Below are 19,506 nucleotides of genomic sequence, written 5' to 3'. Positions count from 1 at the left end.
CTTTCATGGTTGTTTGAAGATGGAAGTTGCAGAGTTTGACTTACAAAGCGGGATGAGTTGTCATTTCTCACGGTCTTGGCGTTGCCGAAGGCTTCTAGCAGCGGGTTGGCTGAGATGATTTGATCCTCAAGGGTGCCCTGCATTGGTACAAAGAAAGATTTAAATGCTGCACTATGTGACACATAATGTCCAGTCCCCAAGGGGACATTTTGTTGGCTTCTGCAATGTTTTCCATAAACTGAGTTTTTTACAAAGTGTTGTGCATTAGGATAGAATTGCAATATTTGCCATATTTCAGCTTTTTATTTTACCACAGTATATTTCCTGCGGAATCACACTGATGCAGATGGATTGTCTTCTGAAAAGTGTACCTTGATTGAAAGTTTGTTAAACTTCTCTCTAACCTTAAGATTACTTCCTGGCAATCCTTCCTTGGTTTTAGCCAAATCACCAGTAGCTGCAATGGTTGCGAAGTACTGGATGACTCGTTTTGTATTCACTGTCTTTCCAGCACCAGATTCTCCCCTTGAAAAGATAGAAACACATGATTCATCAGGACTCTTTGCTGGATGTAATGATTTGCAAATCAGTAAAACAAGAGAGATATTTCTATGCATAGTGCTTGGCGGGTTCATTTACTCATTTTCCTCATACAGCACATGCACCATTAGTCTAATGCTTGTGATCTCTAATTCCTGAGAGCAGCTGGAAGAAGGCTGCCGACAGTTTACTCATCACATCCTGTATCCAGCAGTCCTACGCAGTGCCCGCTATTCACAATGGCGATCTGCTGTAAGGATATGACTTCTGCTCTGCAGGAGTACAAAGATGAGTAGTGGCTAAACCACTTACTGAGCCCCACACACTTCAACAGACCAACGTTGATCTCAATCATAGAGATTAAACAGGCACATCCAAGAGATATGCCTCATTCTTCTTTTGTGGTAATGATGGCAGAGGGAATGCTATTCGCGGAGAAGGGGCATGGATGTGAGACAGTGGCGGCCCAAACAACAGCAATAGTACAACAGTTTCAAAACAAAGGTTCTGTAAATATATATGTACTTCCATTAAACAAAATCAATTATACAACTAGCTATTAAAAATACCATATAAACCCACCCATATAAAAGAAAACAGAAAATGCAGAACAGGAATGTATAAGGACTCTGGAATTTTTATGAAGGTCGAAACAGGTAGAAAACGCAATGTTATTGATAAGGATATGATTTCGGTGCAACAAGGTGCAGAAGGGACTTATGCAGTCTCTAGAGCCAAGACGATGGACCAGGGGGGACCGGATATGTGAGGAATTCAACCAACCGCAGAGTGAGTGCGCACTCGCCTGGATTTTTTGAAATTTTAAATGAAATTGAATGATGGTATATCAGCCTCTGGAAAATGTGTGAGGTTAATCTGCCTACATTTTTTAGTGCTCACTGCAAGATATACACATAGACCTATGTACTCTGGGTGGGCAACGCCTACAGGCACAGTCCCTCTGTCATATTGAGTTGGGATATGACATTCAGGATTACACCTTGTCTCTCAGACGGGGGAGAGAAAAACATTCCTCCTGGCATGGCCAGCCTAATTAACTATCAAAGGCACCATGGATCCACCCTGCCCATTTGTGCAAGCATTACAGAATGGTAGCACCAATTAACACACTTAGCATACTAATAGAGTATACTTCAAACAGGCTCACATGGGACCTACCTGCAGAGGTGAACAAATGAGACAGGAAACCCCAACAACCTTTGAAATGCACTGTGTCAACCTGAAGCCAGCTCCTGCCTCTCAGTATCAAGGGCAGTGACATGTCATATCTGTAACTATGTATTTACTGTAGTTATAACCGCAAGGGGCCCCTTCCAGAAAGTACGAGTATGTGGTTTGGCGGAGACCAAAAGTCTGGTCCTGCCGGAGCTTCAAGGGAGACCTGTCACTTTACCCAGGAACCACAGAGAGCTAAATTAACCCGAGAGACCCTTTGATCCACAATAAACAGGAAGATGAGTGGGACTTAGTATTACATGTTTTCACCCCTTTACCTTTTCAGTTGCAAGGTACTCTGGTTCTAACCTCACACATACTGGAGATTGTTGGTGGGGACCCTGGATTGGTTCATTAAGATGGGCTTATCCTACACCAATCACTGGGGCCCATTTGGCTTTAAAAGAGGCTGGAGGCCCTCTTCAGGCAGATCATCTGAAGACTTTGCAAGGAGTAACAACAAGAGCTCATTTGGACCATGGCTGAAGGTACAGTCTGCCTTACAGTGTCCACCAGTGAAGGAAGGCCAGGATTTCCAAAGAGGCAAGCAATATCCCTCCCCTAAACATCTCCCAGGGAACAGAGGGGGATACTGAATCCAGATGACCCTCCAGCAGCTCCAGAACCGATACCCAGCCAGCACACAGCATGCCCTGCAAGCAAGCTTTCTAGATGGGAAGTGCCCGAGAGTCTCTGAACCAAACCAAGGATAAGGCAGCTCCCTGCAACACTCTCCTCAGCTTTGGGCTGTCTGCCTTAAAGGACAACATGAGCTCCTCGAGCTGCAATGGACTGCACCACTGACTGCTGTTACGCCGCACTAGCTAACTCTGTCCGAGACTCATCGACCAGTGCTTCAGAACTGCTGACCAGCACTGATACAAGAACTCCTGACCCTGAGCCACCGTGTAGGCTAGCCTGCAGCTGTCCGTCCACCCTCGCTTGCCAAACTGCCTGTCACCTGATACCCACATCTGCATCCTATCTTGAACTATGTCGCAGAAACTGCAAAGCACCCTGAAACCGACTCGACCCTGTCGAGCACCAAGAACTCCAACAAGCACAAGGGAAATTGTGGTTCTGTCTCCCTGGTTCTTCTCTGAAGGCCCCTATGACATTTTACGACCCATTGCTCATTTTGTGCTGAAACCAAGTACAGTTGGACTATTACAATTAATTACTTTACTGACTACCCTCCTATCAGTATCCCTTGTGCATCCCTTTTTCTTCTTGAAACTGTTTGTCTTCTGTATTCCTTTACAGGTTGGGTTGTATATTGTAGTTTGCTAGAACTGTCTGTTGTGATAATAATAAAGTAGATATTTTAATACAACCTTGACTGGATGATTTGGTAACAATTATATTTTCACTGTGTTGTAACTAACCAATGATCAATGACTTTGCAGAGATATGTCCACGTTAACAAAACTGGACAAGGAGGTTTACAATTTGGTTGTTTTTCCAATCTGTTTGGATCCCTCCTGGTGTACTAGACGTGTGGGCAGATTGATGATTTAGAAGACGATATTCATCCCTGGACCACTGGTGCTCCAGAAGTTGATTTGTCACAGGGTTATTTTAAAATACCTTATTCCAATGTTAGGTGGTTTGACGATCTTGAATCAAGATTCGGCCTGTTGTGCTTGTGAGTCGAACCAGGTTCAAAGGCGTTAAATTGGGTTTGAGCAGGTAGTCTGTGCATTTCAAAGGTGGAGTCTAGTGATGCAAGTTGATGGGCCACCAGGAACACTTCAATGATCGAGCATGGTTTGAAACAATGAGTACGACTGGTTTCAATCGATGACTGATGCAATTATCCAGAAGTTTGAGTCACAATGCGATTGAAAGACCTGGTGAAATTGTCTGCCTTGTGTGCTGATGCTCCAGCCTGACGGGTGACGAGCCTCTGCTGGGGCGATGCAGTGTCATGCCTGTTTTTCACATGCAAACAGCAGTGGTTTGAAGTTCTTTAGTTGCAAAGACAGCACCAGCAGATTCCATGCATTCGAATATGTCGACGTGGTTTAAAGGTGTCTTGTATTTGTATTAACAGCAATATCAGGGCTCCTGGCTGCTCTGGCTCTCAGGATGCTGTGTCCGGGGCTCATGGACAAGGTGAGTCCTTTTCAGTCTCTATTCTCACAACCTATGAAAGTTTTCAAGCAGAGTGGCACAGCTCGGACCTCATCAACGACACCCCCAAAGTTCCCTGAAAGTGGGTAGGGAACAGTGATTGCCTATTCCTTGTAACACTCCTTCTTCTCCTCAATGGCTGAGGACTTTGAAAAGGTCAACTGTCCCAAAAGAGGTCCAAATTACTTTGTCTTGCTCTCTAGGAATGAATCAAATAACGTCTGTTAGACTGCCTCTTTTATATGCTAAGGTCCACAGGGTTTTGGATTAAAGCAAGCCTGGTCTAAGGGGTACGATCCCAGTCCTTAAGACATGTTGCCCCTGCCTGCTGATGTCATAGCCAGGGTGTCTTTCTCCACAAGAAGTGAAAAGCAGAGGAAGAAGAGAAAAGCTTACAGAAACGTAAGGTGGAGGAATACTTCCCCAAACCCACTTGTGCTCTCTGGCTGTCCTTACTCCACCTCTTTTCAAGCTTTAAAGGCTCTCTGGTGTGCACACCCCATAGTGTGAGGCAGGCCATTGTTATGTAATTGTTTCTTTGAAGCTAGGCTCTTAGGACATCTCGAGCTGGGAGAGTCCAGGCCAGGCAAGGGAGGATCTCTCTTTCCCCCCACAGAGTCAACAGAGGAATGCATCCTGCCTTTTGCCCAACTTACTCAAAGGAAGACAGGCAAGAGCTGAAATCCACATAGTCTTCCATAGCTTGTTTTGAGCTCACAGGCATGGTAGTGGCATGCTCCAAATCAGGTGTGGCTTTAATACTTATGCGAACTAACAACCACCATACCGAAACCTAGGTATGGCTTATATTTTCAGATTATCCTGTCACCAGGTTGGCAGTTTATCATAATTATAATGATTTTGAAACAGAGGTGTAGACTTAAATGCAACCTGTAAACTGTGACATGGTTGTCACAGCAGCTGTCAAGCAAGGCACCTGTAACCTCTGAACCTGCTCTGTCTCACTGAAGAGCAGGGGCTGCAGCTCAGCCTACTAAGGCAGCAGGGCACAGGTGTAAACAATGCGTGTGGCATGGCGTTTAATGAAAGGGGAGTCCTTTCTGAGATGCATTTACTCGTAGATCTGGACTGCAAGGGCTGTGGAGCCCAGCTTTCCATGCTTATGTTAACATTTCACAAGTGCCAGGCACTTAAGTGGGACCTGGTTCCCAGCACACTCACAGATGGGGGTTTGAGGATGCTGACCCAGACCTCTACCCATATAGTTTCTAGGGGAGCATTTTTGGTGACAAGTTCTAAAGGAGCCATCACCTTAATTTTGTTTTGTTGGTGTATCCCTCATTTAGTGGTGTAAATGGAAAACAGAATAACACCACCATGCTTTCTAACAGTATTTTCATTCATGGAACTGAAGATCAGGAAGTGATCTGAAAAGGCCCAGACATCCTTGTGCCTTCCCCTGCACCTGGTGTCCACAAGTCGGATCCGGTGCATAGGAAGATCGACTCAGAGGGATCACATTCCTGGCCACATGCATATCACAATCAGGGATACACTCAGGACTACTCAGGACATAATCTGGCACACCCTTTGAACCCAGATGTTGCATTAGAACCAAGGTTCAAAAGCAGAGGCGTAGGTGCAGACACTGTTACACTCCATGAACGACCCCAACCCAAATGTTCTTTTTTTGCTTCTTTCCTGAGCAGTTGGCTCATGCAAGTAGAAAAAATAAAAAGTTGTAATCAGGACATTTGCATCAGTAAACCTGATATCAATTCTGCACATACTATTCAGACATGAACATAGTCGTAGCGAATTTCGAGAAATCTTTCATCATATATGAAGGCTACGCCAAAAATAGAACAACATATGATATTTGCATTGAGGAAGTATCTTGTTTTTTTGTGTTATCTGTGCATTGTACCTTTTTTAATACTCTGCGTAAAGCCCTAACAATTCATTTCTTAAATAAGCATCTTGTCTGAATACGGCAAACGCCTTTTTAAGAAACAAGTTACAATACACAAAAAGATCTTGATAACTTTTATAACATTAAAACAAAGAAAATTAAACCATGTTATAGTAAGATAATTAAATATTATTTGTGAATACGAAATGGCTACTTCTGTAACTGAGATTTTCAGTGCATTTTTAGACACAAAGAGAAACAGAACCTGCTAAGCAACAGTGATGCAAACCGAAAAGATTCAAACTTTCTTAATGATGAGTTCAGAATATTTTAAAAATATGAATTAGAATGTCATGAACTTTTTTTGAGTTTTTCAAGTGTTGGAATTTCTAGTTAAATGCTATTGAATAAACTAAGGATCCAATCTCACATCCTTGTGCTTGAAACAGTTTGATATTGATATTGATATTTTATTTATATTACGCTCGTACACAAGTGTTTCAGAGCGCGCATGTTTGTCAAGTTAAGGAGCAACAAGTCCACTAAACATGTTTTTTCGATGCAAAGTAATTGTTTTTGTATGTTAGATAATGTATTCTGCCCTCCTCTAGATGTGCGGTGGTTGGAACATGACCGAGATATAAAATAACGCCTTGATAAAGTAATTAGTGCATTGCTGAGAAGGATCCAGCCTCACAACAGAAAGTTAGACATCTTGATCCAGGCGATCATAACATGTCAATGGATTCAATAATGAAGCATGATGCTACTTCATTATAAATGGTTCCGGCACTGCAGCAGGTGGCTGCACATGAAGAACACGGAGTATCTAGCGCCTTAATATAATTATAGTTTCTGTACTACCGCAGCGTGCTGGAATTGATTAAAGAAACAACAGTGCATTAGTAGAGCGATAATTCCTGTACTACAGCTGGGATTCTTACAATGAGCCAGGAGGCTCCATCACGTTGAAACAGTAATGGATCATGTTCTGTTATGTTACATTATGATATGTGACGCTATGTTATGTTAAATTTGCTTATTCAGTGCAGAGGGCCTGAAATTATTGAGGCGGTGTACGAAATCACAAGGAACAGCTCAACAGAACTACTTAACTATCAGTGAAGGAGCTTCCCCAAAAGATATGTGTTAAGCTGATTCCTGACCTGAATGTAAATCTGGAGGGGTGTCAACTTTTGAGGAAGAAAACTATAGGTGTGGGCACTCTGAACTGCAGAGGTGCGTGCTCCATCACCCATCACAACATATTTTGATATGGTCAGATGAAGTACATTTCTTGATTTTAGATTCCTATTAGTATGATAAGGACAGATCATGCACTTCATCTCTTTAGAAGCATTGAGATAGAGACACTATCTAGAGGAAGATAGAGAACGCCAGTGCAGGTTGCTCAGAGCTGGAGTAATGTGTGCATCTGGAGGCGTCCCCGTAACAAATTTGGCAACTTGACTTCAGTGTGAAGCAGTTGAATGGAAGTTTTTTGGTGCTTCGAGCAGCCTGCAAAAAGTCGTGCAATAGTCAATATTAGACCTTATAAAAGCCCTAAGAATTGCACTTTGATTTTCGGACAGAAATAGTCCTATCTCTTTAATAAGTTTCACATGGTACAAAGAGTTACTAATAAGTTAAGTAGTATGTGAGGACTTGCCAAGGCCAGTGTTAAAGATCAGACCTAGATTTTTGACAGTCAAAATATGGGGAGCGTTTTGTTCTCTAGATGAAATTGGGGATGGGTGCACAAATCATCCAGATAGGAGTGGCAACAACAGTGAGTTTCTTTTTTATTGCATTAATTCAAAACTAATTGTAGATTGAAAGATATTTTCCAACTAGAAATTGTCCCCTGTGGAATTTTGGGTAAGCTTAAAATAAATGTGGCCATCAGGCTCATAGCAATACAAGCCGACCTCCATGATATCCTTAAGAACACGCACGGATTGCACGAAAATGCACTAAACCGCATGTAGAGACACGTAGGGGTGAATAGGTTTTTTAAAGATCTGCCTGTTCATAAGGTAGAAATAAAACAAACCTAATGCTCTCCTAGACAACAAATAAAAATATCTCCTTGACAATGTGGTGGTCCAGGGCGTCAGAAGCTTCAGATAGATCCAGCATTACTAGTAGGTAATAATCCAGGATATCAACTTTACTCCTCAGGAGGTACCAAGTGTGACCAAAAGAGTCTCTGTTCTGTCTCACGATGGGGTCTGAACCCAGACAATCACCCTCTACATCATTAGTTTTGACACATCCTGAAGATGTAGAGGAAATAATTTCTCCAGCAGATTAGACAAAAAAGGGTTGTTGGCAACTAGGCAGTAGTTGCCTGGTTCATTTGGGTTGAAAGACAATATCAGTGAGCTAAGGATTTGGAAGAAGTGACAAGAGGTCACTTTCATTGAATTAATGATCACTCCAACATTTTCAAAAGATACTGGGCAGAAATTAAATTCAGGGTCTTTAGCAGGGGCGACCCAGATGAGGGAAAGCGTTTTTAGAAGGATTTTATTATGGGTCGAGAGCCAGTTGTATTGGTGTCTAGTTGCGGAGATATGTACTCTTTTATTCACACCTAGTGCGGCTCTTAAAGCATTATTTTGGAGGATTTGTCTGATTTTTTTAGTCCTAGAGCTGCATGTAGCGCTTTTTTTTTTGCATGAGTTGTAATTTGTCTAGGTTAGCATTGGATGTCCCTAATAGGAGTACATTACAATATTCCAACTTGGGTAGTATCAATGCCCTTGCTAGAGTGATACAGTAGGTAGGCGATAGGAACTGGCAACTAAGGGCAATTAACTTAGAAGTGTAGGAGGTGGATAAGGATAGTGCATTCACATGTTTTGTCTAGTAAGGTTAGCATCTAAGTAGACTCCTAGGGCTTCATTACGAGTGCGGCGGTAAGGGGTTAACAGCACCAGTAAGGATGCCGTTGCCGTTAACCCCTTACCACCGCATTCTGAGGTCCCTTAGCAGGTCCCACTAAGGCCGGCTGGTAAAACCAGCCGTCCTTGGCGGGAGCCGCTAAGGGACCAGGGAGCTAATAACGGCCTGTTATTTACGGGCCCGTTATTAGCTCCCTCCCCATTCCCATTGAACCCTATGGGGGCTTGAATGGGAATGGGGAAGGGTATTTTGAATGGGGACTTACCGGGTCCTCCAAGGTTGGAATGACCCAGTAAGTCCCCATTCATAGAACCCGGACGCGACTTTGGAGGCAGCCATGGTGCTACTAGCACCATGTCTGCCTCCAAACTCGTAATGAGGCCCCTACAGCTTTTACTTGTTTAGAAGTTGGAATCAGGGCCCCATCGATGTTGATGGATGTGTAGTCCAAGTGTAGGGAATTGATTTTGGATTGAGAGCCCACAATGAGAATCTCGGTTTTCTCATCGTTGAGACATAGGGCCTCATTCCGAGATTGGTGGTAGTCATGGCGCTATATTTTTTATTTTTTATAAAATATTATAGTTTAATTTTTAAACTTTTCATTTGTCTTGGTTTTGCAAGGTTTTTGTCTTTTCAATCTGTGGTATGTTTTTCCAGTTTTAGTATTTCTTGCAGAAATTGGCATATCGTAAAGATCAGTTTGTTTGATTTGCCATTAAGGATCAACATCCATCTTTCTTCTGTCTCCATTGTCTGGTCTGCGATCTTGTAGAAAGCACCAAAGCGGATTCTTTGTTCTGAGAGGTTGTCGCATTCCATAACGAGATGGTATAACGTCTCTGGTTTCAGAGTATCTGAGCAGAATCGGCAGAATTGCTACGTTGTAGGGATTTGCCTTGTTTTTGCTAGATAGAAGCGGGTTGGTATGATGTTCATGCGTATTCTTAGATATATTACTCGAATTTTGTCCGGGAAGATAATCAGATAGGCGGGGAGTTTGTTTATTGATCTTATGTCTGTCTCACATTGTATGTTCAGGCTATATTTTGTTTTTTGGTTGAGTGTTTTTATCCAGACATTTCTCATCAACTTAATTTTTGCATGTTGGGGTCGCATCGTAAGCATTTCTTGGGAGATCTCTTCGGATATCATCTGTTCTTCAAGATTGTCTTTCCATTTGCGGAGGGTTGTATTGTTCATTGCGCTGGGTTGGGATCTTAGAATTTGAATAGCCAGTGTTTTTTCATGCATTAGCAGCTCGCGGTATAAGTCGAGGGGTTTCCATAGGACGATTGAGCTGAGTTATTGCACTGCTACTTATTCTGGGTATGGGAAAAGAGGATGGAAGTTGTAGGATCTTGCGCCAGAAGCAGGCTTCTAGTTTTGTCCAATCGTAGACGGTTGCGTTCATCATTGCTTCGGTTCCGTAGACTATGGTTGGGATTGCTTTTTGCTTGTAGTATCTTGTTATTGGCTTGAATTAATATTTTACGTATTTTCGCTGTATTACGCACCCTTGTCTCGCCAGTGATTTAATTTTTCTTTGAGTTTCGTGGTCCATTCTTTTTCGGATTTGGATAGGTTAATATTAATCCCTAGGTATTTGAATGTAGATACTTTGTCTAGCTGGTTGCCGTTTCAGGACATTTTTAATTGTTTATCTTTTTTGTGATGTATTCTTCCAAATTGCATGATTTTTGTCTTCTTTGTGTTGATTGTGAGTTCGTTGATGTTCATGTATTGATCTAGTTGTGTGAGGCTGTTTTGGAGGCCGGAAGGTGTCTTGTCCAGCAGGATGATGTCATCTGCGTACGTCATGATTTTTACTGCTTTTGAGTTGATCTTTGGTGGGTTCATGGCGTCCGGTTCGAGATGTGTCTCGATGTCTGCTGTGTAGAGGTTGTAAAGTGTGGTCGCTAGAGGACAGACTTGTTTTAGACCATTAACGGTGGGTATTTTCGATGTTGTTTGGCCTTCCCTTGTGAGTCTTATTGTTATTGAAGTGTTTGAATAAAGTTGTTTGATTGGTGCCATGATGTCGTTTGGGCATTTCCATGTTTCAAGTTTGTCCCATAGTTTTTGCCTGGAGATCCCGTCGTAAGCCATATTGAGATCGATGAAGGCCAGGTATATGGTTGTTTTATTGTGGATTGCTTCGTGCTTGATCAGATTCAGCAAGAGGATGTTGATGTTTGTGCCGACATTTGGAGTTAAGCCGGTTTGTCTGGTTGCGAATCGATGTGTTGTGGTTGCCCAATGGTTGTGTTTCTTCAAAAGAATGGATGCAAACAGCTTCCCCAAAGGATCTAAAAGTGCGATTGGACGGAAGTTGGCCGGGTTGTCTCTTGGTCCTTGTTTGTGGATGGGGACAATTGTTGCGGTTTTCTATGACAAGGGTATCTGGTTGAGGTTGTTTATGAGTATTAGGATGTTACTCATAAGATTGGCCCATGATTGTCGATCTTTCTGGATCATTGCGTCTGAGGTCCCGTCGGGGCCCGCTGCATGGGATATATTGAGTTTCTGTATTATGTCCAGTTTGTCTTGATGGTCGCAGAGTACTGTCCACTTGATTTTTTTGTTCTGGCGATCTTCTTTGGTTTGCGAATTTCGGGCTTTGTATATGTTCGAGTAGTGTTGAATCCATTGTTGTTCTGTGACATTTCCTGTGAGTTTGTGTTGATTGGCTGAGTTGTTGTTTAGTAAGTTCCATAGATCTCTGCGATTGTGTGTTTTGTAGGTTTCCATAATGGTTTATGCATCCTTTTGTAGGAGAGTCATGCGATGGGTCTTAATCCAGTTGCTGTAGTTTTGTTTTGCGGCTTTGATTTTTTTGAGTGCTTCTTTGTCTTTGCTTTTCTTTAGTTTTTGCACAATGTTTCTCAGTGTCCTTTTCCTCTCAACTAGCTCCTTGTTGTAGGAGTGTGGGTGTGTCTTTGTGGGTTGGTGCAACGAGACTGCGGTTGTAGCATGTTTTGTCTGTGTATGATGATCTTGTTGTGATCGCTCTTTGATGTTTCTATAATACAGACTTTTTTTTTACTGTATCTGTTAGTTCTTTTGAGAAGTAAATGTAGTTGATGATGGCAGACGTTTTTCCACGGGACCATGTTGGTAGTGGTTTCTTCATTTCGTCTGTTGGATATTCGATGAGTGTTAGGTTACGAATAAATATTTCTTTTGTACAACTTTTGGCTCGTGTTGTCAAGTCTTTGTGTGGGATAGGTTGTCCATCTGTGTCCCAGAGGTGGAGGTTGAGGTCTCCACATAGTATGAATTCAATTGTTGTGTGTTCATTGAGAAGTTTGTTGATTGTTAAGAAGACTCCGTCAGGAAGGTTTCGTTGTTGATGGCCGCGGGGTTCCAGTAAAGGTTCATGATGGAGATTATTATTTCCTGATGTTTTTTGTTGGCGGAATCTGAGCTACCTTTTATTTTTACGACAATGTTTTGTGTCCATGGGTTGATGTTTGTAGTTTGGATTATGGACCATATCACGTCTGTCTTAATTAAGGTTAGTAGTCCTGATGTTGGTCTTCCTTTTGGTCTTGTAGGTGCCGGGTTGAGGAAAGCTAAGAAGCCGTCGCAGCATGGGGTCTGGGAGGCCAGGTTTCTTGGAGGCAGATGATCTGGTAAGTTTCAAATTCTGGTGATGTGTCGTTAAATAGGTGGGCGTTGCCTCTTGTGTTCCACGAGCACAGGGTCCAGATGTTCTTCGGCTCAGTTGATTGTTATGATATGTTGCTCGCATTCGTTTCGGTTGAGTAGTCTAAGCTGTCTTCTGTAGTGTATTCTCGTCTGATCGGATGTTTATTGCTGGTGTTTGTTTCGGTTGAGTGGTCTAAGCTATCTTCAGTAGTGCATTCTCGTCTGATCGGATGTTTGTTGCTGGTGTAGCTGTCGTTGTTCACGGTTCCATGGTGGTACTTGGTTCACTGCGTAGGATGTCCTGGCGGCGTTACTAATATATCGCTGTTTGTCCCCGAGTCTTGGGCCTTTCATTGCTCGGGGGATCGTTTCCCTCTTTGGGTTGGAGTAGGGGCGTTTGTTTGTTTCCCCAAATTGTCAGTTTGTTCTTTTTTGGATATCGTGCTGGGCCTGCATCTGAATCCGAGGTTGTATAGTATCTTTTTTGTTGTTAGTATCTTTTCCATGGTTGTTTTATCACATAGTTTCAAATTTCTTCACATGATAAGGTGTCGCTGACGGAGTGACTCGGTTGGTATTCATCGACTATTAATAGACATTAATTGTTTATTTGACTTTTTGTTTTCATAGTTTCTTGTATTGATGGGTCCTTGTGAGTTGTTAGATTGAGTAAGTCGTCTGTTTCCGGGCTTGATCCTTTGTGGATTAATGCAGAAGTTGCTGTCAGCTTTTTGTTTGGGGTATTCGTTCCTAACCCTGGTTGTGAAGGTTGGGTTTGTGTGGGCTTCTTTGCATGGTAGTTTATTGTTTTTTTCTGTGGTAGGTTTTGGGATTGTGAGATTTCATAGAAAGGCTCTCGAGCCGGTTTGTTTTTGCATCTGTTTGGCTGTCTTTTTGATGTGTTCTTTGGGAGTTTTCTATCCTGGGCCAACAATCTTGAAGATGTCGTTTGTAATTGTGTTTTCAAATGGATCTGTTTTCTTTGTTCTGTCTTTGTGCGCGTTTGAGAGGTTTGGAATTTGATTTGAGCCGGGGGCCGATGCTGTTGATGAGGTGTGTCTCTGTTGGTCAAGGTTTAGTTTTTCTGGTATCAAGCAGATAGGTATTGAGTTGTCTATGTGATCTTTTGCTGTTTTCTGTGATGTGGGTGTTTTTTGTTGTTGACTTTTGAGCCATGCCATGAGTTCTTTGGTCAGTTGGGTTTTCTCCTTTCGGTCTCCTCGGGCAATCTCGAAGAGTCTGTGTTGCCAGATGTGAGACAGTTCGGCCTCCGAGTCTAGGCGTTTTTCTATGGTTGTTATGAAGTCTTCTGTGTGTACTTGCTTAGAATGTATCATTGCCAATAACGTTGCTTGGTCACATATGTTGTCTTTGGTTGCCTCGTGTAGTTTGAGGAATGGTATCATGGATTGCGAGACCACAGCGAACAGCATGTTTTGAAGTTCAATCATAGTTGTCGGTAGTCTCTGGTTTTGGATATCCTTGTTTGGGGTGTTGTTCTCTGTATGGTCGCCTGTTTTAAGTCTCGGGTGGTTAACGTTGTGTTCTTGCGCTGGAGTGCGGAACAATTCTTCGGCGTCGTATGTAAATTGTGTCGTTTTCTGTTCTTTTTTTGTGTTTTAGTGCGGTTGGTCTCTGCTAAATCGTTGTTCGTCGTAGTTCTGACAGTTGATGTTCTTGGGGAAGGGCGTGGAGGTGCAGTTGGGTGCCGCTGATTGCATCGATTCGCCAAATATTTCTTTCCTTCTTTCCGCACTGTTCATGATAGATTTCGGTGATGTCTAGTGATAGGCGTGCGCCCTTGCCTATTACTGCCATCGGTTGGAGGTGTGAGGGTTCCTTAAGAAGTTTTTGGGATGTGTGAGCTTGGAGCCACTGTAGTTTTGCTTGTTTTGCCTTTTCTCTTTTTGTCATGCTAGCTGTGGATGATCTTGAAGTCTGGGTTAGATTGTGTTGGTTCGGCGATTGTTCGCCGGTCGTGTTTTGGTGCTGAATATTTGTTGTTGTTTCTAGTGGTTTATTTTCTGTTTTTGTTTTAGGTCGCTGGGTAGTGCAGGGCTCTTTTGAGGTTATCAGTGGTGGGTTTGCCTGGTTCTTTTCGGGGTCCGGTTTTGGTGGTGATCCATTTTGCTGTTTAGTTGCGTTTGATGTCTCGTGGTGAATGTCTGCTGAGTGTTTGATGTTGGGTTGGATCTCCTCCTGCCGGTTTTTGTTTTTTTGGTCTTCAAGTGTTGTGTCGTTTGTTGATTCACCCTTGTTTGGTGGTTGTGGGTTTTCATTTGGAATCCAGTTGGTTGGGATCTGCAGTTCTAGAGTGCTTGTCGTTTCAGGTTCGGGAGTTGTTTCAATTTGATTTAATGTTTCTGTGTTTTTCGTTGGGTCCCACTCTGGTTGAGCATGGACTTGGTGTGGATTTTGAGTGCTAATCTTTTCCAGTTCTTCCAGTTGTTTCAGGGGTTCGTGCCTTCTGGTGGCTGTTTCCGATTTGTTGTAGATGGAGCGGTTTTCAGCGAGAGGTCTGTTTAGTTTCTTTTTTTGGAATGCTTGTTCCATCGTCGGTTGTGAGGTGTCCGTGCCCAGTTTTCCTCTTAGTCTTGTATTCGGACCTGTCATCTGTTTTTTTTGCATTCCAGTCGGTGAACGGGTTCCGAGGGAAGGAGGTGGTCGCCTGTGCTCTGAGTGGGTAATGTTTCACTGCCAGGTGTTTGTATCAATGGACGCTATGCTGGGCAGGATCAGGGGTGGAGGGTAGATTCTGCTGTCTTCTGTGCTAAGGGGGATTCCAGTGTTCTTATGGTGAGGTTTGACTCTTGTTGCAGGATCAAAGGGGAGAGAACCCCTGAAGTCTCCTGTGTTCTCGTTAATTCAGATGGCTTTTTTATAAGAATTGACTCTTGTTGCAGCACTAAAGGGGAGCCGTTGTGCAGGATCAAAGGGGAGAGAGCCCCTGTAGTCTCCTGTACTGAGGTGGATTGCAAGTTTCTTGAGGTGAAGTCTGACTCTTGTTGCAGCAGAGGATTGATTGGGCTGAACAGGATCAAAGGGGAGAGGCCACTGCAGTCTCCTGTGGTTCAGTATTAGGATTTGTCTCTTGTTGGAGCAGTTGTTGAATGTTGCTGGGCAGGATCAAAGGGGAAGAGGCCCCTGTAGTCTCCTGAGGTTCAAGCAGTAAAATAATTATTTTTTTCATGATGCTGGAGAGGATCAAAGGGGAGAGGCCCTGCAGTCTCCTGTGGTTCAGTGTTAAAATGTGTCTCTTGTTGGAAGGGTTCTTGAGTGTTGTTGGACAGGATCAAAGGGGAAGAGGCCCCTGCAGTCTCCTGTAGTTCGAGCAGCAAAATAATTCTTGTATTGGAGGTTTTTCTCTTGTTGCAGCAGTGTGTTGGTAGTGTAGGGTAGGATTGAAGGGTAGGAGGGCCCTGCACTCTCCTGTAGTTCGAGCAGCAAAAGAATTCTTATGTTGGAGGTTTTTCTTTTGTTGCGGCAGTGGATTGGTAGTGCTGGGTAGGATTGAAGAGGAGAGAGCCCCTGCAGTCTCCTGTAATTCAGGGTTAAGAAATGTCTCTTGTTGGAGCAGTTGTCTGGTGGTGCTTGACAGGAGCAGAAGGGAGGGGGGCCCCTGCAGTCTCCTGTAGTTCTGGCAGCAGCAGAAGGATCCTGTGCTGGAGAGTTTTCTCTCTTGTTACAGGACTGTTTGGTTACTGGTGATCACGATAAAAAAGGAAGGTGATCTCTGTGGTTTTATGTCGAATGTTGTCCTGTGCTGGGTATCTTTCTGTGGTTGACCTGTGTGACTTGGGGGAGACTAGAGTCACGTGTGTCTCTGGGCAAGGGTGATGTGTGGCATGCATTATTTCGGACTCTGCCGCAGGTGGTCTACTGGGTTGGATGCTGGGGGGTTCAGGCACTCGTGGCGAGCCTCTATCTCTGGCATGCGGGCCAGTTCTGGGGGTAGGGTTGGGGCTGGAGTGCAGGGGGACAGGCGGGGGTATGCCTGGAGGAAGGTCACCCCGTTGCTGTCACTGGAGTGCAGGGGGACAGGTGGGGCTTTGCCTGGGAGAGGCTTACTTGTTGCCGGCGCTGGAGCGCAGGGGGACAGGCAGGGCTTCACCTGGAAGAAGGTCACTCGTTGCCAGTGCTGGAATGCACGGGGACAATCGGGGCATCACCTGGGAGAGGGTCGCTTGTTGCCGGTGCTGGAGCGCAGGGGGACAGGCGGGGCTTCAGCTGGGAGAGGATCTCTCGTTGCCGGTGCTGGAGCCAGGGGGGGAAGGCGGGGGTTCGCCTGTGAGAGGGTCACTCGTTGCCGGCGCTAGAGCGCAGGGGGGTAGGCGGGGCTTTGCCAGGAGGCTCGCTCGATGCCGGCGCAAATCTTTGCTGGAAAGAAGGGGGTGTCGAATAGCAGTACTGTTGATGGTGGCCAAGGAAGGGCCGGTGTGTGTGTTGAGGTAAGCGCGTGGGGGTGTGAGCGGTACTTTCTGGGTGCGGATCTCGCCTGGAGGAGAGGGGTGGGATCTCGGTGGCTGTGTGATTTGGTTGTGTGTAGGTGCCCAGTGTTGAGAGTGGGGGAGGGTGGCTGCGGTTTCTGTACGGTTCTATCCAAGGGTGCCAGAGGATCACAGGGCTCAGGTTGTTGGTGGGGCAGCAGGCGGGAGCAGGAGGGTCGTATGGGTTGTCACTCACTGCAATGGATTTGCAGGGTCTCAACGAGAGGGTTGTAGCAGCGTGGTTTAGCCAGATGGCAGGTGTCTTTTGTGGCAGTTTTGAGCATGCAGCAGCGCTGCAGAGCCTGCAGAGCCTAAAGACTGAAAGACTCTACAACAGACTCTGCGGCCGCTCCGCGGCTTCCTGGGTAATTTGAGCAGCAAACTGGTAGCAATAGAAAGAGGACAAAAGAGAAACTCCAAAAAGCTCCAGCAAAGGGTGTAGCGACTTCCTCTGACTGACTGAAAGACTCTGCAGCAGACTCTGTGGCTGCTCCGCGGCTTCCTGGGTAATTTGAGCAGCAAACTGGTAGCAATAGAAAGAGGACAAAAGAGAAACTCCAAGAAGCTCCAGCAAAGGGTGTAGCGACTTCCTCTGACTGAAAGACTCTTCAGCATACTCCACTATGACTGCCTCCAATAACGGGTCCGGCACCGGTGTTGTTCAATGGGGACTTACCAGTGCAGTCTGACCCTGGCGGGACCGGTAAGTCCCCATTGAACAAACCATTCCCCATTCCCATTTGAGCCCGCATAGGGCTCAATGGGAATGGGGAGGGCGCTAATAACAGGCTCGCGACTTGCAAGCCCGTTATTAACGCCCTGGTCTCTTAGCGGGACCCGTAAGGGACCCGTGGTCAGACCATATGTTCCTTACGGTCCCCTCCAAGGGACCTTAGAATAGGGCGGTAAGGGATTATTGGCACCGGTCTCCTTACCGGTGCCCGGTATCCCTTACAGCCCAGGTCGTAATGACCCCCATAGGCTATTAAGGGCCGTCCAGTTTTGTATTATTGCATATATTTTGTTTATGGTCATCGTGTTGTGGTCATAGTTTCCTTTGATTGGGATGAGGATCTGGGTGTCGTCTGCAAAATTAGTGTAGATGACACCCATAGCATCCAGGGAAGAAAATAAAAGCTTGTATACACGTTATACAAAGTGAGTGAGAGGCATGATCCTTGGGGAACCCGGATGGAGACTGGGATGGGATCAGCCACCTCTTTGCCAATGGATACTATAGACATACGATCTGCTAGAAAGGATTTCACCCACAGGGTGGCATTTTTAGAGAAGCTGAAGTCATTCGCTAGTGCAGCACATATTTTAACATGGTCCACGAAGTTGAATGCTACCGACAGATCTAACAACAGCAGTATGCAAAGTTTTCCAGAGTCTCTAATCATGTCCATCTGTATTTTCAAATCCAGGAGTGCCGTTTCTGTACTATGATTGGGCCTGAAGCCCGATTGTCTAGCACCTAGGAGCTGGTTTTGCTCTAGATGGTTTTGGATTTGTGTGTATGCTATTTTATCTATGATCTTGAGCTGGAATGGGACCGTGTTTATTGGTCGATAGTTTGTGGGTATTGTGGGGTCCAGCATGGGTTTTTTCAATAGAGGGGTCTCCCAGGCTTCTTTTATACTAGTTGGTACTGTATTCATATTGAAAGAGGCATTCACGAAGTTAGTGATAATAGGCGTGAGAGTGGGGGTACATAATTTGACTAGGTGAGCTGGGGAGTTGTCAACTTTACAGTTGGATGCTTTAAGTTTGGAGATGGTATCTAACACTGAGTCTTGGGTATCTGGAGAAAAGTGGAAAAGTACGTTCAAGTTTTGGTTCGTGATATTGATAATAGGTTCTGGCATGTTTTTATCAGCTAGAATTTTTCTTTTTGTGATGATTTTCTTGTGTAGTAGTTCTATTTTACTAGGTTAAGGCATTTTGAATGGTGGTGCACCACTCTTTGCTAGAGTTGATTGGTGCAGTGAAGGGGGTGGGATTTCCCAATTCTCTAATGATAGAGAAGAGCTCCTTGGAGTTGGAGGCGGCATTATTAATGGGGGTGTTATAGGCATTAGCTTTATGCGTGATGATTGCTGCTTTATAGATTTTATTGGAATCCCTAAAAGCCTTCTCAGAATCTGCCGTGCAGGATTTTTTGTGGATGTGTTCAAGGGCCCTTTTGGTCCGCCTGAGCGCCACTAGTTCTTCATTGAACCAAAAGCTCTTGCGTTTGTCAACACGTCACGTTTTCGTTATGATGGGTGCAACTGGGTCGATAGCATTTGTGAGACACTTGAGGTAGATATCTGTGAGGTTACAGGGATTGCCCATAGTGGCAGAGTAGGTGGAAAGGGCCTCACTTAGTAAGGGACACAGGTTCTCTGCTGTTAGTTTGCGGGTGTTTCTTGTTTCAAATGTGTCTGTTGTCAAGATCTTGGGGACACCAGACTCATTATTAATAATGGTGAAATGAATACAGAAATGATCTGTCCTGTCAAGGGGTGTGATAGACTAAATGGATACCTGAGCATAAAGCGTAAGTATCCAGTCAAGTGTTCTTCCCTTATTATGAGTGGGTACCTTCACTAGTTGTGTAAAATTCATGTCTTGTAGTGCGGTAAGGCGGGATTCAGCCTTATGATCCTGTGTGTCATTAAAGCCTAAATTGATGTC

The 19,506-nt window shown here is 44.4% G+C and overlaps 1 protein-coding gene across 1 annotated transcript in view; it reads right to left on the bottom strand.

Annotated features, from left to right (window-relative positions):
* Positions 1-19,506, bottom strand: part of LOC138582818 (myosin-4-like) — a 196,020-nt gene that overhangs the window by 137,327 nt on the left and 39,187 nt on the right. Inside the window, exons 6-7 of the mRNA XM_069654483.1 lie at positions 405-525; positions 45-137 (exon numbers count right to left, since the gene is read on the bottom strand). Coding sequence (XP_069510584.1) covers positions 45-137; positions 405-525 — 214 coding nt within the window. The remainder of the gene's footprint in view (positions 1-44; positions 138-404; positions 526-19,506) is intronic.

The sequence above is a fragment of the Ambystoma mexicanum genome, chromosome 3q (assembly GCF_040938575.1).
Source record: "Ambystoma mexicanum isolate Mex_15411 chromosome 3q, UKY_AmexF1_1, whole genome shotgun sequence".
In the NCBI taxonomy this organism is placed as follows: Eukaryota; Metazoa; Chordata; class Amphibia; order Caudata; family Ambystomatidae; genus Ambystoma; species Ambystoma mexicanum.
This window is presented reverse-complemented; position numbering and strand designations above follow the sequence as displayed.